Below are 21016 nucleotides of genomic sequence, written 5' to 3'. Positions count from 1 at the left end.
GAGCTCCGTATGCCACGGAAAACTGGCTGACACTGACGGCGGCGGTGCACAAATGCTGCGCAGCTAGCGCCATTCGATGGCCAACATCGCGGTTCCTGGTGTGTCCGCTGTGCCGTGCGTGTGATCATTGCTTGTACAGCCCTCTAGCAGTGTCCGGAGCAAGTATGGTGGGTCTGACACACCGGTGTCAATGTGTTCTTTTTTCCATTTCCAGGAGTGTATTTGAGAAACTAGATGAAAGTGTCTGTGTAAAAGCTTATAATATCCTGAATATTTCTTTTGTGTGTTGGTCTGCAGCTACAAACTAGATGAAATGCAGTGTAATTATGGTCCAACAGAGCAACTTTTTTAAAGATTTCTTATTTATTGCTTCTGGTTTCAAGCACTGCTCGTCTTCAAGCTATTATCTGCAAACACACACACACACACACACACACACACACACACACACACACACAGACACACACAGATATTAATATACATAATTTTTTTATTGACACACTAAGAATGAAAATTCTACTTCTCAAATATTATGTACTTTTATTGTGTTATATTTGTGGATGGTCGTTACATTATAGATCAGTGTCAGAGACATGGTTTGCTTTAATTTCTATCTCTGATCATAGTCGGTTCATGTTATATATAAGACTTAGGGCTGTTTCAGTTATCTATCACAGATAAAAATTTTACTGAGGTTCTCAATATATATTTTTTTTATTTTTGAGTTCTGTCTGTCCATTTAGCAAGTTATTTGGGTTTTTTGCCAAATATGTGTGGATATCTATTTCCTCCAAGATACCCATGTGGCTTTCTTTTTTGACTATATGAAGAACTTGAAGATTAGTGGTTGTATGTACTGTAGAGTTTTAATTTTGTTAAAGATGCATACTAAATGAGGAGACGTTATTTTCACTTTTGTTTATATGTTCCGTGTATGTTGCAGTAAATTTTCGTCCTGCTTGTCAAATGTAGAACATGTCACAGTCACTTCATTTAAGTCTGTATGTTCCTGCTAGGTCATATTTCAGAGGTTTGTCTATTGTGTGTATTATCTTCATTTTTAGTTTATTCTCTGTGCAGAACCTAATTTTTTCTTTAGTATCACGAAATGTGTTACTGAGTTATTGAGAAATATTTCCCATATGTGCTGTTGTAACGAGTTTTATTCATCTTTTTACTTTCTCTAATGTTTTTTCTTCACTTTTGTCTTCAAATTTGGCCCTAATTTTCTTTTTTTATATTTTATCGACTATATTAGGATTGTAACCATTATTTGCAGCTGCAGTTTTAATTTTATCTAATTCTGTCTTCATATTTTCTTTAGTATAGGGAACTCTAATCACATGATCTATCACAGGATTTAAATACATTGTTTCATATTATACGGTCACTTGATGTTGATTTACAAAATATGTCAAATTTATGAATACCATTACCATTAGCTATTTTAATGTGTAAGGAATTTATGCTCATGTCTGTTTCATATTCGATGGTAAATTAAACAGTATTACATATTTTATTTATTTGTTGTTGAAATTCATTAATATCATCACTATTTCCATTATTGAAAACGCAGGTACCATTAGTATAACGTCAATAATAAGTTACTTTATCAGCCCACTGGATTTCTCCTGTAAACACCTATTTTCTAAATGATCGAAGTCAAATTTTAAGTTTTATGAAAGACCAACCATTCTTAATGACATAAATTTTGGCCCCCAAGAAGTGGAATTATTACATAAAGGAAAAAGCTACAACATAACTCCAAGATGTAATGATACTAATGTTACATTCATAATTGCTTAAGTAAAAGTAGCATTAGATGTAGTGAAGTTACCAACAATGGAACAGGGCAAAATAAGTGACAAAATAGCAGGTTTCATTCATAATCAACTACAGGAGAATAAAAGCTACAGATAATATAATAATTAAATTAGAAACCTAAAAGTCAACAAAAACTTACGATCAAGCAATGCTATTGTAATTAAAAGCAGCAAAAGCAGTACATTTGTAGTTATTCACAAGAAAATCTACATTACAAAAACAAATGAAGTTTTCAGAGTGATTAACGATGTGAATCTACAGAAAGACTCAACGAACAAATTTAAGGCACTTATTAAACAAGCAGTTAAGTATTGTGATTTTACTCTCTGAAGAAAAAATAAATAGCTAATGTTTAATGGAAAAACTTTCAAATATTCCGCAAAATTACATTTATATGGTCATGAAGCAGCTTTGAGCTTCCTAGCCTACCTACAGGTGACAATTGTGGATTTAAAATTTCAGGCCATCATTTGTAACTAAAACTTAATTTAAAAGAGGGGGAAAATTAAACTTACTTTGATCATTTATTGCTAAACCGATATTCCATATCACACATTTGAAGATTTCCAGTCTTTCCAGCAGGTTTATCTTCTACTTTTCTTTACAGAATGTAAAACTTCACATTCTACATCTTATGAGTAATTTTCTGTTAAAAGATGATTAGCAAAGATTGAACTTTTCTTTCTTAACCTCATGCTTCTCTCATATTCAGATAATCTAACTGCCACAACTCTTCCAATATACACTTTCCCATACTGCTTATGTGTGATTTTGTGTACATTACACTGTGCCAAGTGTTACAGTTTGTCTTTAATACTGAATAACATTTTTTATTTGCTGTTCATATAATAAAATGTAGGTCTGTACTTGTGGGACCACAATTTTTTTCCAAGTTCAAATGCAGTAATATGCCTATTGCAGTAGGATGCCTATTGGCCAACATACATAAGTGGTGTAATTATGCGCATTTTCTTCTTTTGATAATATATTATCGTTCACTGCAGAGCTATAGCCATTACTTGAAGTGATATGTTTGATAGTTTGCAGTTCTGTTTGAAAGGTGGATTCAGATAATGGAAAATATATGAGGCGATGAACCATTGTATGGAAAGCAGCATGTTTGTGGCTGTGTGGGTCCTGGGAGTTTACAAGGATTCCTGTATTTGTAGCTATAGTTTCTTTCTAAATGCTAAATAAGTGTCTCTTTGTGCCTGTGGACTGTTACCTTTAAACAAGTAGATACATAACTGCAATATTTAAACTCCCAGCACAGGAAAATTCATTTCACAATGAAACTGAAAGGCACTTCCACAAAATTCTTGGTCATTAATATATATATTAGCAAAAACAGACACTTACATAGCATTTGGAGAAAAATCATACCAATAAATACAGTAATCCCAGCAACTTTCTAGCACCTAAACATGCAGCTTTCCATTCAGTGGTGCATCGACTCACACCTGTTCCATTATATGAATCTGTCTTTCAAACAGAACTACAAACTATCAAACATATTGTTTCAAGTGATGGCAACGTCTCTGCCCTGATTGATAATACACAACAAGAAAAAATGCATAAAATTCCACCACTTTCATGTGCTTGTCAGTGGGAATAAGACATTAGTTACTTGCATAATTTGAGATAACCTCAGTAAAAATTGAAGTCTCGCAACTACAGACCTGCCTTTTATAAAACAGCGCATCAATATTTTTATTCAGTAAAAAGACGAAACGCAGCTCTTGGCACAGAGTGGTGTATATGAAATCATATTCAAGCATTGTAGGCTAGTATATGTTCGTCAGTTAGGCAGAGCTGTGGCAGTTACATTATCTTAACATGAGAGAAGTTAGGAATTGAGAGAGAAAGGTTTAAGCATTGCCAATCATCCTTTTACAGAAAACCACTCATATGATATAGAAGTTGAAGTTTTACATTTTGTAAAGGAAGTCTGAAAAATGATCCTACTCGAAATATTGGAAGTCGACAAACATATGACACAGAATGCCAGCTTATTGTTAAATGAGCTAATTTAATTTCCTTTTCTCTCTTTTATATTAAGTTTTGGTTCTAATTGATAGATTGAAATTTTAAAACAAGAATTGTTTTGCATCAGTTGTTAAATTTACCTCCACAAAAAACTTAGTTTCCTTTTTTAGTTAGTGTAATTATTTCTGTCTGACAATAAATATAACTCTTTCCTGTGTGAACATATTAATGCCATCATTCTAGGCGCGCAGTCCGGAACCACGCGACTGCTACGGTCGCAGGTTCGAATCCTGCCTCGGGCATGGATGTTTGTGATGTCTTTAGGTTAGTTAGGTTTAAGTAGTTCTAAGTTCTAGGGGACTGATGACCACAGATGTTAAGTCCCATAGTGCTCAGAGCCATTTGAACCATTTTAATGCCATCATTTTTGTATCTTCTATGTAAACAACATCTGTGTAAGTCACACATCATTGTATCTGTGTTGGTAACATTTAGCTGTCAACTAAACATGACCTAAGAAGCCAAATTTGTTTCATGACCAAATAAATTTAATTTTACAGAACATTTGAAAGTGTTCGTAGTTCAGTATTATAATCATGTCCTGCCAAGAACTGATGGAAAATTAAACCAATGTTAGGTTAACAGCTATACAGTAGTGAATTCACAATCACCTGAACTCAGAGCACAACCTAAAATTCATAAACATGGGATTCCTATTACACCTGTAGTAAATGACATAATTAGTCCAGCATTATTACGAGAAAAACTAAATAAATTGCTTAACCAGTACAATACATACACCAATAAATACACAAATAAAAATACTATGGACTTAATCAATCGGATAAAAGACACAACAATACCAGTAAACTGGAAATTCATCTCATTAGATGTTACTAACTTGTATGCAAATGTCCCAATTACTAATCCCATAAACATCATAGGAGTTAATATACTAAAATTTGGCAAGGTTAGCCAATAAGAAATAGTTGAACTGGTCTGTCTTCTAGAAATAGTGATACCACACAATTATTTCACCACTGAAGGTGAGATATAAAAGAATCATGAGGGGTCAGCATGGGAAGCTGCAGTGCAGGAACCCGGCTAATATTTTCTGAGATCACTAAGAAAATAAATTTCCTAGAAAACAAATCAAGTGGACAGATAAAGTCACTATTGCTGCCAATATTCTGATTATGCTCCAGTTCTCCTGATGGAAATAATGATGAAATTAACTAATTTCATCAATAATTGAATAAAACGCAAACAGCATCAAAATTAATGATCGAATATGAAACAGATGAGAGCATAAACTTCTTAAATGTAAAATTAGCTAATTATAATGGCATCCACAAATTTCTCGTATTTCATAAACCAATCAGATTATCACACATAACAAAATTAACAAATAGCACACAGGAATAAAGCAAATAATTATAACTTCAAAATTTTTATCAGTGACAGAAAATTCAGATCAAAAGACAATCCTAAATTTTAAGTCTTCTATACACTGAGGTGACAGACATCATGAGATAGCAATATACACATATACAGATGCCGGTAGTATCGCATACAATGCAATGCTTTGACAGTGCTCTCATTTGTAGTTATATGATTCACGTGAAAACGCACGAAGGGAATTGATAGGCTTTGAACGCAGGGTAGTAATTGGAGCTAGATGCATGGGATATTCCATTCCGGAAATCGTTAGGGAATTCAATTACACCGAGATCCGCAGCGTCAAGAGTGTGCCGAGAATACCTAATTTCAGGCATTACCTCTCACCACGGACAATGCAGTGGCTGAAGGCCTCGGTTTAGCGACCGAGAGCAGCGACGTTTGCGTAGAGATGTCAGTGCTAACAGACAAGCAACACTGCGTGCAACAACCCCAGAAATCAATGCGGGACGTACGATTAACTTATCCTTTAGGACGGTGAGCCTCTGCTGGGCTCATTAGCATATCGCTTGGACCCCAGACAACTGGAGAACCGTCGCATGGTCAGATGAGTCCCAGTTCAGTTAGAACGTTTCCAATGTGGCGCAGAGACCACGAAGTCATGGACCCAAGTTGTTGACAAAGCACTGTACAAGTTGGTGGTAGCTCCGTAATGGTGTGGCCTGTGTGTATATGGAATGGACTGGGTCCTCTGGTCCAACTTCGCTGTTAGCAAAGGCACTCGCTTCGATCGGTTGCTGCCATAGCCCATTGACGCCAAATGTCGCCTCACTGTCATAACAGCTACGTTTGTCGTACGTCCCACATTGCTTTCTGCGGTTATTTCACACAGTGTCTGTTCTACGTAAACGTCGCTGTTCTCGGTCGTTAAGTGAAGGCCAATGGCCACTGCGTTGTCCATGGCGGGAGGTAATGCCGGAAATTTGGTGTTCTCGGCACACTGTTGACGCTCTGGATCTCGAAATATTAAATTTTCTAACGATTTCCGATATGGAATGTCTCGTGAGTCTAGCTCTCACTACCATTCCACTTTCAAAGTCTTTTATTTCCCGTTGTCGGCCATAATCATGTCGAAAACCTTTTCGCATGAATCACCTGAGTTCAACCGAGTACAAATGACAGTTCCACCAATGCACTGCCCTATTATACCTTGTGTACGTGATACTACTTTCATCCGTATATGTGCATATCCCCATCCCATGACTTATGTTACCTCAGTGTAACTTAGTGCAATTGTTTTCAGAGTACATAAATAAGACATCTTGGGGAAAAGTATGTGCAAAAAATGAGTGCGTGTGTGGGGATCGGGGTGGGGATGGGCTATGTGTGTGTGATTAACAGACATTTACTATTCAGCAATGGGGGCATATAATTTTATGATTCCTAAACATCATTCATAATGTTTCTAAAAGCACACCTCATAGACACAATTAAAAGTAATAAAGTGAGTATGGTTCAGCAATGCCGATTACAATATTTGAAACGTATTTGCTGCCTGAAATGAGCAAAAATTTCCACTGTATAATGAGTGTATCTGTTGGGAATGGGGTAAGGAGGGGCTATATATGTGTGATTAACAAACATTTCCTATTCAGCAAAGTTGGTATATACTATTTTGATTGCTAAACATCATGGATAATGTTTCTAAAAGCTGACCTCATGTGATTAACAAACATTTCCTATTCAGCAATGGGGGCATATAATTTTTTAATTGCTAAACGTTATTGATAATGTTTCTAAAAGCTGACCTCATAGAATCAATTAAAAGTAATAAAGTGAGTAGGGTTCAGCAATGCTGATTACAATATTTGAAACGTATTTGCTGCTTGAAATGAGCAAAAATTTCCACTGTATAACCTCAAAATCATAAAGTCCGGCATAGATCAGTTGAAGTATCTGATATGAAGTGTTTGTGTATGTTCTGCATACCTCGTTGACAAAATTATTTAAAAAGCGTTTAAGATTCAGTAACAGACAGTGCAACATTTTGAACCTTTTTCCTTCTTACACAGTGTAACCTCTATCCCAAAATCGTTAACATTTTTATGTTGCTGTCTCAATCACAATTATTGTGTGTACGAACTTTATGATGTAATGTAACATCACGTTCAAACAATCGCGCTCGTATGCTGAATGGAAGTGATCCTGTTTGTTATAGACAGCTGAAGGTCCACTTTCCCTCCCTCTGTCTCAACAACATTCTCTTTCTCACCGAAAGCCGTAGTCAGCGTCATCAAGTGTGCTGCAACGGATATAGCTCTCCCAATAATGTACATTTATCGAGTATGAGTAATGCAATTTATCATATTTAAAAAAAATACAGATTGCTTCTTGTAATTATCTCATCTAATAATGTAATGTAATGATCATTATCATGGAATTTTCCACCTGGGTGCTGCCATCTTAATTTCCAATGTGACCAACTTTCAGACAGTATTTCGTATATTAACCCTTTCAGGCACGAATTTTTTTCTGAAGGAAGAAAAATTTTTCTTTATGTGGTAATGCTTTTAGGTGATTTTTAATGATTTTAGATGCAAAATTTTAACAAAAATATATACTCGTTTTCAAAAATGCTTTATGCACTTGGTTTCATTTTATGGACTAAAATGACTAATTACGAAATATTCTCTATTGTAATAAACAGTAAAATGATCATTCAAAAATTACCACACAAAAAACAATAACAATACTCAATTATACAGTGGAATATCGCGAACCAACAAAATTCGTGTATTCTGGTGATCACGAGTGGCTGAGCACTGCCACATTGACTTGCTGATATTTTCATTGTGATGCCAACAGTTGGCAGCTCTTGTGCATGATGAAAAGGTTGAACATTCACAAATACGTAACTCAGGTTTCCATTGGGAAGAAGTACTTCTGTTGCAACTAAGACACACTAGAAGTTAATGTACACAGTTGGAGTCAGAGGATCTGAGAAGGTTAGTACACCTGGGTGAAATCGATGTCAGTCTAGAGTATACCAAATCAGATAAAACAAAATAGTGGGTTTGAAGTGGCCCCTTATTTCAAGCATTCCTCCGAGGGTTTTGGCGTAGCAGTCTAGTGAGAGATATTTGTTTTAACAAACGAAGTAATTAGCTTTATATTAACAAATATTCCTCCGTTCCTTTTTTTTTCATTTTCGAATTCCACTTCAGCGTGTCATGTTCGGTACAGAATACATCTCCAGATGATCAGCGCACTTTGCTGAACTCGTGGTGGAGAATTAGAAAGGTGGGTGGTGGGGTCATGCACGAGACAGCATACATGACAAGCCAGTCAACAAGGTTATTGTAACGGCTGTGTGTGTTGTGCGCATTTTAGGGCGTGCTCTGCAGATTTAGCAGCGATTTTCATATTACAGTACTTATACTATGTGGTCAAAAGTATCCGCACACCGGACTGAAAGTGACTTACAAGTTCATGGAGGCCTCCATCGGTAATACTGGAATTCAGTATGGTGTTGCCCACCCTTAGCCTTGATGACAGCTTCCACTCTCGCAGGCATACGTTAAATCAGGTGCTGGAAGGTTTCTTGGGGGATTGCAGTTATTTCTTCGCGGAGTGCTACACTGAGGAGATGTATCGACGACGGTCGGTGAGGCCTGGCACGAAGTCAGCGTTCCAAAACATCCCAAAGGTGTTCTATAGGATTCAGGTCAGGACTATGCGCAGGCCAGTCCATTACAGGGATGTTATTGTCGTGTAACCACTCCGCCACAGGTCGTGAATTATGAACAGGTACTCGATCGTGTTGAAAGATGCAGTCGCCATCCCCGAATTGCTCTTCAACAGTGGGAAGCAAGAAGGTGTTTAAAACATTAATGTAGGCCTGTGCGGTGATGGCACCACGCAAAACAACAGAGGGTGCAAGGCCCCTCCATGAAAAGCACGACCACACCATAACACTACCGTTTCCGAATTTTACTGTTGGCACTACACACGCTAGCAGATGACGTTTACCGCGCATTCGCCATACCCACACCCTGCCATCGGATTGCCACATTGTGTACCGTGATTCGTCACCCCACACAACGATTTTCCGTTGTGCAATCGTCCAATGTTTACGCTCCTTACCCCAAGCGAGGCGTCGTTTGGCATTTACCGGCGTGATGTGCTGCTTGTGAGCAGCCGCTCGAAGGGGAAATCCAAGTTTTCTCACCTCTCGCCTAACTGTCGTAGTAGTTTCAGTGGATCCTGATGCAGTTTGGGATTGCTGTGTGATGGTCTGGATAGATGTCTGCCTATTACACATTACGACCCTCATCAATTGTCGGCGGTCATGTCAGATTGTCGGTCAACAGACGAGGTCGGCTTGTACCCTTTTGTGCTGTAACTGTCCCTTCACGTTTCCACTTCACTATCACATCGGAAAGAGTGGCCTAGGGATATTTAGGAGTGTGGAAATCCCGCATACAGACGTATGACACAAGTGACACCCAATCACCTGACCACGTGCGGAAGTCCGTGAGTTCCGCAGAGCTCCCCATTCTGCTCTCTCACGGTATCTAATGACTACTGAGGTCGCTGATACGGAGTACCTGGCAGTAGGCGGCAGCATAATGCACCTAATATGAAAAACGTATGTTTTTGGGGGTGTCCGGATACTTTTGCTCACATAGTTTATCTTGATGGCTAATTTGTCTGTGAAGTTCATTATGAGTCACAGAAAATAAACACAAGTGTTACCTGAACGTACGAAAGTGTCACCATTTCGTCCATTTTACAGTGGTCATTTCAGAAGTTCCGCATATTGTAAGATAGAATTGAAGAAAATAATCTATTTTACCAAATACCTTTACAGGCCCTCAAAACAACCTCCATTCTTGCTTACGACGGGTTTCCAACGTTTTGGCAACTTCTGTATTCCGGATAGAGGACCTTCATTGTTGAGCTGTTTGATTACTCGCGTCACCTCACTGGAAGCGTCATCAGTTGTATAAAGACAGAATTGTTCGTTCAATTTGGGAAACAAATCAATCTAGTGGGTTCAAATGGTTCAAATGGCTCTGAGCACTATGGGACTCAACATCTTAGGTCATAAGTCCCCTAGAACTTAGAACTACTTAAACCTAACTAACCTAAGGACATCACACACACCCATGCCCGAGGCAGGATTCGAACCTGCGACTGTAGCAGTCCCGCGGTTCCGGACTGCAGCGCCAGAACCGCTAGACCACCGCGGCCGGCCTAGTGGGTTCATATCAGGACTATATGGTGTGTGTGAAAGTGCTTCCAATCCATATTTGTCGAGGGGTAGGGCAATATGCGGTGATGAATTATCGTGCAAAATGAGGGCACCGGCTGCGAGCATGTGAGGCCTTCTTTGACGAGTTGTCCTGAGCAGAACATTTTATACAAACAGCTTGTAGTACGCACCGATTACTAACGCCCTCTAGGGCACTCTGTTTGTAGCTACGATTCTGTTCATGTCATACTCAAATATTATCATCAGTTTCGCCTTTAATTGTTGGCGGCAGAATTTTTTCGGAAGTGGAGAGTCGGAACATTTCCGTAGTGACGACTGACAAGGAACCCATTGAGTGCAAGGTCGCAAAAGGCCAGTGATGTTTGCGGCATTCGACACCACATATATTTTCTACCACGCAACCACAATATTGGCTTCTAACGGAAACATAGGGAGGGATTGGTAAGTACCCAATGGTGTACTCAGCCTGAGGCTACGGAGCGTAGTTGAACTGCTTAGTCGACGAGTGGTTGACAACAATGCTACAGTTCTGGTCGTGTTCATACAAATCAGAGTAATGGCAAAAATAAACAAAGCAATCACTGCATTATACGTACAACAAGAGTTGTCGGAGTTGACATTTCGTCAAAAAGTAACCCAAGGAATTTCGCAAAGTGATAAAGAAGTGGCACATGAAATATTAATGTTTCTGAAAGATGAGTCAGTGGAATGTTTGGTTACGCTCGATTTTGCGGACAGTGTACACGAAGAGTACAATGATGGCGATACGTATTTAACAAGTGAAAGTGATGCTGAAACAAGTGACGAGCCATGTGGTTCATCGTACTTGTCTGACACGTAGGTTGCCCAAGGAGCTGGTACTAAACGATTACTAACGCCCTCTAGGGCACTCTGTTTGTAGCTACGATTCTGTTCATGTCATACGCAAATATTATCATCAGTTTCACCTTTAATTGTTGGCGGCAGAATTTTTTCGGAAGTGGAGAGTCGCAGCATAGTAAAAAAAAAACATTTATGAACAGATGTCGAATAAGTCCACAGCAATATCACCGTGCAGTCTATAAGAAAGACTAGGGATATATAAAGGAGGACAAGGCGCACTTGTTACAAAAACGGGGGTTTGCGCCTTTCAAGGATGCTCAATACAATTTACAGGATGTGCATTATAGTGACCACTACGTTATGCACATCAAACTACGCACGACATAGATTACAGTGATTTCAAGAGAATCAGCAAATGGTTGCATAACTTCAAACAGTGTTACAGAATTGGAAGTCGTAAGATAACGAAATTTCAAACAAAGCGTCAACCTGACGATGCACCGCAAACTGCGGAATCGGCCTAAAAATTTGTAGATGAGATACTGTAAACAAATTTATCCCAGCGTTCAATGAGGAATTTGTTTCCAACACCGACCAATCCCTCTTTTGAAGAGGAAATGCACATGAAAATAGAAACTAAGACGTACCAAGAGAGTTGTATCAAGATTAACTAACATCAGTTCTTAACAAATTCATATACAATTATGGCGACTGTTAATCTAGATGGTAAATTGCTCGGTAAGCTGCGTATTGTGCTGCGAGAAGTTGAAGGTACGCTGCGCCTACGACTGCGAGGGCAGTCGGGAATATTTACGTCACAGCAAGCAAGTAAATCGTCGTAAGAGAACTACAGCTATAGTATGAGCACTGCTTTTGGCCAATAGCTGGTTAAAATAACTTGCTTTTGCTTAATTCCTGGTCTGCGTGTAAAAATTGTACTCCTTTTGAGCAAACTGTCTGTCCTGGGAAGTTTGTGACGCTGCAATTCATACTACTTCGAACCTCTGAGCAAATTCTGCCTCTGGATGTTAGTTCTTTCCGTTCCTATAAAACATACTATCACACTATCTGAAGATACGCCTTAAAAGACAGCCAGTTTCACGATAAGCTCCACGACAGACTATTCGGTTGCATGCTATCTAAGTCTACCAGTTCTCATCACCAATATGATTTTGTATGTATTGTCTAAGAATGGATACCTGGCGGAACGTCCTGCACAGTTTGTAACTCGCGAGGAGCTCTCCTTCGATCTTGATGGTGCGAACCTTTGTGATCACTGTGGCGCGCCATTTTTCATTCGATGTTCACGTTGCAAGTTAATGGTTTGCTTTGAACACTCATTGAATGTCGAATATGTCCATTTTGTGAAGTACACTACCGGCCATTAAAACTGCTACACCAAGAAGAAATGCAGATGATAAACGCGTATTCATTGGACAAATATATTGTACTGGAACTGACATGTGATTACATTTTCACACAATTTGGGTGCATAGATCCTGAGAAATCAGTACCCAGAACAACCACCTCTGGCTGTAATAACGGCCTTGATTGCGTCAAACAGAGCTTGGATGGCGTGTACAGGTACAGCTGCCCATGCAGCTTCAACACACCACAGTTCATCAAGAGTAGTGACTGGCGTATTGTGACGAGCCAGTTGCTCGGCCACCATTGACCAGACGTTTTCAATTGGTGAGGGATCTGGAGAATGTGCTGGCCAGGGCATCGGTCGAACATTTTCTGTATCCAGAAAGGCCTGTACAGGACCTGCAACATGCGGTCGTGCATTATCCTGCTGAAATGTAGGGTTTCGCAGGGATCGAATGAAGGGTAGAGCCACGGGTCGTAACACATCTGAAATGTAAGGTGACCGAGACGTGTAACCAATGGCACCCCATACCATCACGCCGGGTGATACGCCAGTATGGCGATGACGAATACATGTTTCCAATGTGCGTTCACCGCGATGTCGCCAAATACGGATGCGACCATCATAATGCTGTAAACAGAACCTGGATTCATCCAAAAAAATGACGTTTTGCCATTTGTACACCCAGGTTCGTCGTTGAGTACACCATCGCAGGCTCTCCTGTCTGTGATGCAGCGTCAAGGGCAACCGCATCCATGGTCTCCGAGCTGATAGTCCATGCTCCATGCTGCTGCAAACATCGTCGAACTGTTCGTGCAGATGATTGTTGTCTTGCAAACGTCCCCTTCCGTTGACTCAGGGATCGAGACGTGTCTGCACGATCCGTTACAGCCATGCGAATAAGATGCCTGTCATGTCGACTGCTAGTGATACGAGGCCGTTGGAATCCAGCACGGCGTTCCGTATTACCCTCCTGAACCCACCGATTCCATATTCTGCTAACAGTCATTGGATCTCGAACAACGCGAGTGGCTATGTCGCGATACGATAAACCGCAATCGCGATAGGCTACAATCCGACCTTTATCAAAGTCGGAAACGTGATGGTACGCATTTCTCCTTCTTACACGAGGCAAGACAACAACGTTTCACCAGGAAACGCCGGTCAACTGCTTTTTGTGTATGAGAAATCGGTTGGAAACTTTCCTCATGTCAGCACGTTGTAGGTGTCGCCACCGGCGCCAATCATGTGTGAATGCTCTGAAAAACTAATCATTTGGATATCACAGCATCTTCTTCCTGTCGGTTAGATTTCGCGTGTGTAGCACGTCATCTTCGTGGTGTAGCAATTTTAATGGCCAGTAGTGTACACTACATCCCATAGAAGGTCTATCTCTGCACTCCCGGACACTCATTTTCTTTTCTCAGAATTTATTACGTACACCGAGCACACTAGCGTGACACGAAATTCTCGATCGGATGAACCATGGCATCCAATAGAGTCTCCCCTTACCGAGGAACAGGGACCCGCAACTGTGCACTCTGATTTGAAATGCCCTCGGATAACTCACTGTCTGATACGGTAAGGTCTAAAATGAAAGACAACGACTCAAATCGTTGTAGCACAAAAGCTTTATTATAGCGTTCAGTTTTCCACTGACCATAGGATGAACTCTCGATCAAGAGATAAAGTAAACAGTAGTCCTTGTGAGTACTGGGTGAGCAGTGACTTCACTTGTAGTAGCACAGCAGATTGGTTTCAGGTGTGACGCCTGCACGGAGAGAGATGTTACATTGTTGGACGTTGCCGCAGGACAGAGACAGAGCGCCCGGCGCCGAGGGAGCCCACGGCCTTCACCGCCTGCTCCGCCAAGGAGCCCTGCTTCAAGCCCTGTGGACGCAGGTAACGGCACCAACAAAACTACCACAGCACCAACGCACCAGTCAGCTTTTGGTAACTGCAAACCAATCTCCTTATTAGAAACTCACTACATCATGTCCAAGAGATATTGGTGAGGTGCTAGCAGTTTGCTGTAGATATTTGTACACAATTAATGCGCACACAAATTTAAATGCTTGTAGAACAATATGTTAAACCTAAGTTTAACAACAAAATAAACACAGCTTTATCTGCTCCATACGTACAAAAAGTTTCACTCAAACATTCGTTCGTGCAATAGATTTTGTCGAGACGAACGGATTTCTGTGTACACAGGAAATGAATTCGTAGTTGCTAATATGAACCGCCTTGAGCCGTATATACGACACTGAAAACTTATGGCGGACCGGGACTCCAATCTGAATTTCCTGCCTTATGCGAGCTGTCCCTTAACCGCTTCGGCTATCCACGCACGAATCACGGCCCTACCAAAACTTTCATATGCCGTCGTTCTTGCGTCACTACCTGCACTCGGACGTTACGTATATTCCCGTCCAGGAAGGACATATTTATTGAGACTCGAGGGGCTGGTAGTGCCGAATAACTACGAATGTATGCCTACATGTCCGAAGGAATATTGCATCGTACTTCTTAACCACACAGGCACTGCGATTTCGTATTTATTAGCCAATACCAGGCCCTTCACTCTCAATAAACTTGTCCTTCCCGGCCGGGAATATACAGTATGTAACGTACGAGGGCAGACTGTGACACGACGACGACATATGAAATTTGACTCGGGTTGTGATTCGTGCACGGATAGCTGAAGCGGTTAAGACCGCTCGCGTAAAGCGGGAACTCCGGGTTGGAGTGTTAGAGTCCTAAAAAGGAAGATTGAGTTAACGTTCCGTCGACATCGAAGTCATTTGGCATGCAGCAGGAGCTCGGATTGTGTCAAGGATAGGGAAGGAAAGCGGCTGTGCTCTTTCAAAGGAATCATTCTGGCATTTTCCTAGAGGGATTTAGGGAAATCACGGAAAACCTGAATCAGGATGGCCGGAAATGGGTCTGAACCAATTGCGAGTCCAAACCACTGCACAACCTCGCCCGACTGTTAGAGTCCTGGCCCGGCACAAATTTCCACTGTCGTTATTCTAATATGCAGCCGACGATGGTACATATACGCAAATGCGAATACGGTTCCTGTATTTTTTGACGGCTGTAGTCGCTGCCGTGACTGCATGCATGTCCGAAAGTATGTGTCACCGTATTTCTAAATTACATAGGCACTTCGATTTCGTACTAGATTTCGGTTTGCTTCTAAACGTAGCATTGCTGTGTATTGGTATGCAGTCAGGAAGTTTCGTGACAATATAATACAGTACTTTGAGAACTGAAGATAGGTTTAATCAGGTAGTAAATCATTTTACAATATTACAGTGTTACTACGAGTATTTCAGTACACATCCGTTTTTCGGATGTGAGATAACGGTTGTTGTTGTGTACACAGTTCCGCGTAGTCAGCGCGTACACAACTTTCCCAATAGAGCGCGCCCCGCTAAGCACAACAGCGCAGGTGCAGCGCTCGTTCGTCTCCGCACCACGAGATGACGCTGTCTTAGAGACGGACCAAATTATGCTTCCGCCGATCCGCGTATTAATATGTAACGCAGTCAATGAGATTGCTCCTAACGTAGAACCTTTTCTCCTCGCGGATCACACTCGCGCAGTGATACCTGAACGCGAGAAGTATTATAACGAGTGTACAGACCTACGATTAGTCAGTCTGCATTAGTCTGCATTTGTCTGTACCAGTCTATAGTCAAGTTTCAGTCTGCCCTAATAAGATTATCATATTGCTATACATAGCCATGAAGAGAAATGTATAGACACTTTGTCAAGTATCAGAAATATGTGAGAGTAAGATTAACGTACCAAGATTGTCAATTGTAAATAGCATCCAGAATCAAGTTAAGTAAGGTTTATGATTTTTATTATTTTAATAAATGTGTGTGGAAATTAATCAAGTTCTGTTTAAAGTTGGTCACCGTCAATCTGCTACTCTAAGCGTGCAAGTGGCATTTCTATCGTCTGACCTAACGGCAGAAGATAAACACGCCACGATAAGACCACGAGACATATTGCTGACACTCGCCTACTTCGTTAGAGCGACAAGTCAACTAATCTGATGGTGTGTGTACCGAAGTTCTTACAGTGCCCACACCACAGTTGTATACTTCACCTGTAATAATTACTTGTATTCAACCACTTTAATAGTGGTTTTGCTTATAAAATACGTAGCTTTTTCTGCCACCAGTTCACGATTTCCATTTTCAAAGGCGTTTATCATATAATGCCATTTATTCATGATCTCTTCGATGTTCCCTGCAATATACAGGGTGTTTTTTTCCACCATGTACAAATTCTAGGGACTGATCGATGAGAGGATTCGGAACAAAAAAGGTCTAATGAACTTGTGGCTGGAAATACATGGTATGCATGCTAGAGACCATTTATTCAATCACACATTGTTACAGAGACTGCGGGCTGATACGCACAGCATCACGCTACTACAGTTACAGTACGTGTTGAAAATGGTTTCCATGCGTTTACGCTCTGCATCGATGTTCTGTCTCACACGTTCACATCGGCCAGGCTGCATCTGAACAGTGTCAAAGGCAGCATGAATACGCTGCTCCAGTGTCTCCACATTTGGAATTGGCTCCGAATACACGATACTTTTGAGATGGTCCCATAACCAGAAATCGCACGGGTTGAGATCCGGTAAACGAGCAGGTCATGCAACTAGACCTCTCATCCGAGCCAACGACCAGGGAAGAACAATAGAGATGCGTCCGGACGTTAATAGCGAAGTGGGCTGGAGCACCATCATGTAGTAGTCACATAACTTTTCGAATCATCAGTGGTATTCCTTCCAGCAGGGGAAGCAATACCACCCGCAAAAATTTGACGATAGTTCCGGCCAGTTAGACGGCGTGGAAAGAAGACTGGTCTCGAAATACGGTTGCCAATTATGCTGGCCCACACATTCCGGTTGCACCGATGCTGATGATTCGCTGTCACCATATCATGGGGGTTCTGTATACTATCCCACAGATGGCTGTTATGAAAGTTGAAGATATCACTCCGCGTAAAAGTAACCTCATCTGTGAATAGGATGGGTGACACAAATCGCGGAATCGTGGTTGCCTGGTGAAGAAACCAGTGGCAAAACTGCTGCCGATGTGGATAGTCTGTCGCTAGTAAGCCCTGCACACGCTCTAAGTGATTAGGGTAGTAACAATTGACATGGAGAATGTTCCTCACTCCGTCTGGCTTACCATGTACTGCCTGATCCTGACAATGCTGCCAGTACAGCACTCGTGGCTGCCGCATCGCGGTCGCGAAGTGGGGCCGAGGCAGTTCCAGATAAGTTTTACACTCAGACGATAATTTATGGATTTATGGTTTTAGCTTGACGATGTACACTATGGACAAACGGTAGTTACTGTTATTCTGAAGAAGGTTGGGTTATCTTGACTGAAACCTAGGTAAATTCTAGGCAAACGGAGCAACTGAGGCTGCTGATTATTAAAATTAAAATTTATATACTTCAAATTTGTCATTCCACTATTCCCGTCACAGACACTGGACGCCAATCACCACTGAGTATTCCCCAGCGCAGGATGTGATCGAGTGACCTTCCGAAACTCCATAGTACCACACTAGCGGCCACGTTCATTCCCTTACAGTTATAATGCACAACCCATCAATAATGCATTCCTTTCGTAATGGATAACTGCGATAACACCGTTCCGCTAACCCTGGTTGTATAAAGTAACATGAAACAGTTTTCATTACTGCAATTTCAAACCCTTGCCACTGAATCACATGAACTGAGGACATGTGCCACGTTTGGTGGTGATCCTTCTTAAGTACAGATATCTTAAACTCAGCTCACATATTCATGTTTATAGAGAGGAATGGTTACTCCGAACAACATATCGGTAACATTGGATCTCCCATTCTTATATAACAGTTACCTACACAAAAAAAACTTCAGAATTAATTCAACATTATAACCATACACTAAGGTGACAAAATCGTGGGATAACCTTTTACCGGCCGCGGTGGCCGAGCGGTTCTAGGCGCTTCAGTCCGGAACCGCGCGACTGCTACGGTCGCAGGTTCGAATCCTGCCTCGGGCATGGATGTGTGTGATGTGCTTAGGTTAGTTAGGTTTAAGTAGTTCTAAGTTCAAGGGGACTGATGACCGTAGATGTTAAGTCCCATAGTTCTCAGAGCCATTTGAACCATTTGATAGCCTTTTACACATACACAGATGGCGGTAGTATCGCGTGCACAAGGTATAAAAGGGCAGTGCATTGGCGGAGCTGTCACTTGGACACAGGCGATTCATGTGAAAAGGTTTATGACATGATTATGGCTACACGATGGGAATTAACAGACTTTGAACGCAGAATGATAGCTGAAGCTAGACGCATGTGCATTCCATTTCGGAAATTGTTAGGGAATTCAATATCACCTCCCACCACAGACAACATCGTGGCCGATGGCCTTTATTTAACAGCTGAGAGCAGCCGCGTTTGCGTAGAGTAGTCAGTGTTAACAGACAAGCAGCACTGCGTGAAATAACCGCAGAAATCAATGTAGAACGTACGATGAATGTATCCATTAGACAGTGCGGCGAAATAGGGCGTTAATGGGCTAGGCAACAGACGAACGACATGAGTGCCTTTGATAACAGCACGACATAGCCTGCACGGCCTCTTCTGGTCAGATGAGTGCCGATTTCAGTTAGTAAGAGCTGATGGTAGGGTTCGAGTATGGCACAGGCCCCTCGAAGCCATGGACCCAAGTTGTCTACAAGGCACTGTGCAAGCTGGTGGAGGCTTCATAATGGTGTGCGCTCTGTTTACATAGAATGGACTGGGTCCTCTGGCCCAACTGGACCGATCATTGTCTGGAAATGGTTATGTTCAGCTACTCTGAGACCATTTGCAGCCATTCATTGACTTCATGTTCTAAAACAACGATATCTTGTCACCGTGCCACAGTTGTTCGCGATTGGTTGGTAGAACATTCTGGATAATACGAGTGAATGATTTGGCCAACCAGATCGCCCGACATGAATCCCATCGCACATTATTGGACATAATTGAGAGCTCAGTTCGTTCACAACATCCTGCACCGGTAACCCTGTCGCAGTTATGGACGGTTAAAGAGGCAGCATGACTCAGTATTTTTGCAGGGGACTTCCAACGGCTTGTTGAGTCCATGTCTCGTCGAATCGCTGCGTTATGTTGGACAAAAGGCTGTCCCAACACGATGTTAGGAGGTATCCCATGACTTGTCACCTTAGTCTAGAGAGTTCAATCACATTTTTAGAATCATCCTTTAAATGTGAGGTTCACATTGCGATACTGAAGTGTATTGGAGTAGTTCATGTATAAAGGACAGAAAGACTGTTCTTACGCACGTATTTCACTGCCATGATGAGAACGGGACAGGATTTATATGAGCTGTGAAGAGGAGGGCTAAAAGCTTTTATGCCGAATGTGGGTAGGGTGAGGGGGGGAAATTCGACAGTTTCTGAAATGGAAAAGGCTACACATTATTTACGCACTTGGTGGTGACGAAAATGTATCTTGAGAGAACTAATGACACCATTCAGAATAAACAACATGAAAATTACAACTCTGCACGTGCCGTTGACGCGGTTCTCTTCTACGGCGCACGAAGGCCAACAGGCAGTCTAAATAGGGTTATTCAGATTCGTGGTCAGTCGATGTTAGCCTATCCGGCGAAAAATGCAGGAAAAACATTCTGCTTTATGAAACTATGTCATGGGACCAGATTTATAGTTTCTTTTCAGCGATTGGGTTACGAATCTACAATGTGATATCACGTACACTCGTATGGTATAACAGTTTATCCCGAGGAGGATGAAACCTTTACGCTAGGTAAGTCATCTCGTTCACTGGTAGTAATGAAGGATTCATTCTCCAAAGTACTTCCTGGCGCCCAAGTTCGTCGAATAGCAAACCAATTGAATTTCTATTTTAGCAGCTCCATTGACGACTTTACTAAGCGAATCCACCGCTATACAGCCTTTGTGAGCTGTGAGAAACACTGCGGACAGAATGGTTCCTGATCCCATGGATCACTTCCAGTTCGTCAACTCCTGTGTACAGCATGCTGCAACAGGGAAATAACTTCAAAATGCAGGACTGGAAATTCTATTTTCTGGAAACAAGATGTAACGCTCGCCTGAAATGGTGCGGATATCCCAGCTCAGAACTATCTTAGTCTAGCATACAACAGAAACTACCCATAAAGGTAAGCATTATCAGTAAGACATGTAAGCTATCCAGCAGAATTGTAGCAGCTAGCCACTCTGTTTTTTCTTTTCACCTCCCATCCTTTTTTCGCTAGCTATATTC

General features: G+C 41.3%; 1 protein-coding gene across 1 annotated transcript in view; it reads left to right on the top strand.

The window, feature by feature from the left end:
• Positions 1 to 21016, top strand: part of LOC126470654 (glycine receptor subunit alpha-4-like) — a 450264-nt gene that overhangs the window by 245289 nt on the left and 183959 nt on the right. Inside the window, exon 3 of the mRNA XM_050098640.1 lies at positions 14487 to 14576. Coding sequence (XP_049954597.1) covers positions 14487 to 14576 — 90 coding nt within the window. The remainder of the gene's footprint in view (positions 1 to 14486; positions 14577 to 21016) is intronic.

Source organism: Schistocerca serialis, chromosome 3 (genome assembly GCF_023864345.2).
Source record: "Schistocerca serialis cubense isolate TAMUIC-IGC-003099 chromosome 3, iqSchSeri2.2, whole genome shotgun sequence".
Lineage (NCBI taxonomy): Eukaryota > Metazoa > Arthropoda > Insecta > Orthoptera > Acrididae > Schistocerca > Schistocerca serialis.
The sequence above is the reverse complement of the archived record's forward strand: the minus strand, read 5'-3'. Positions and strand labels throughout refer to the sequence as shown.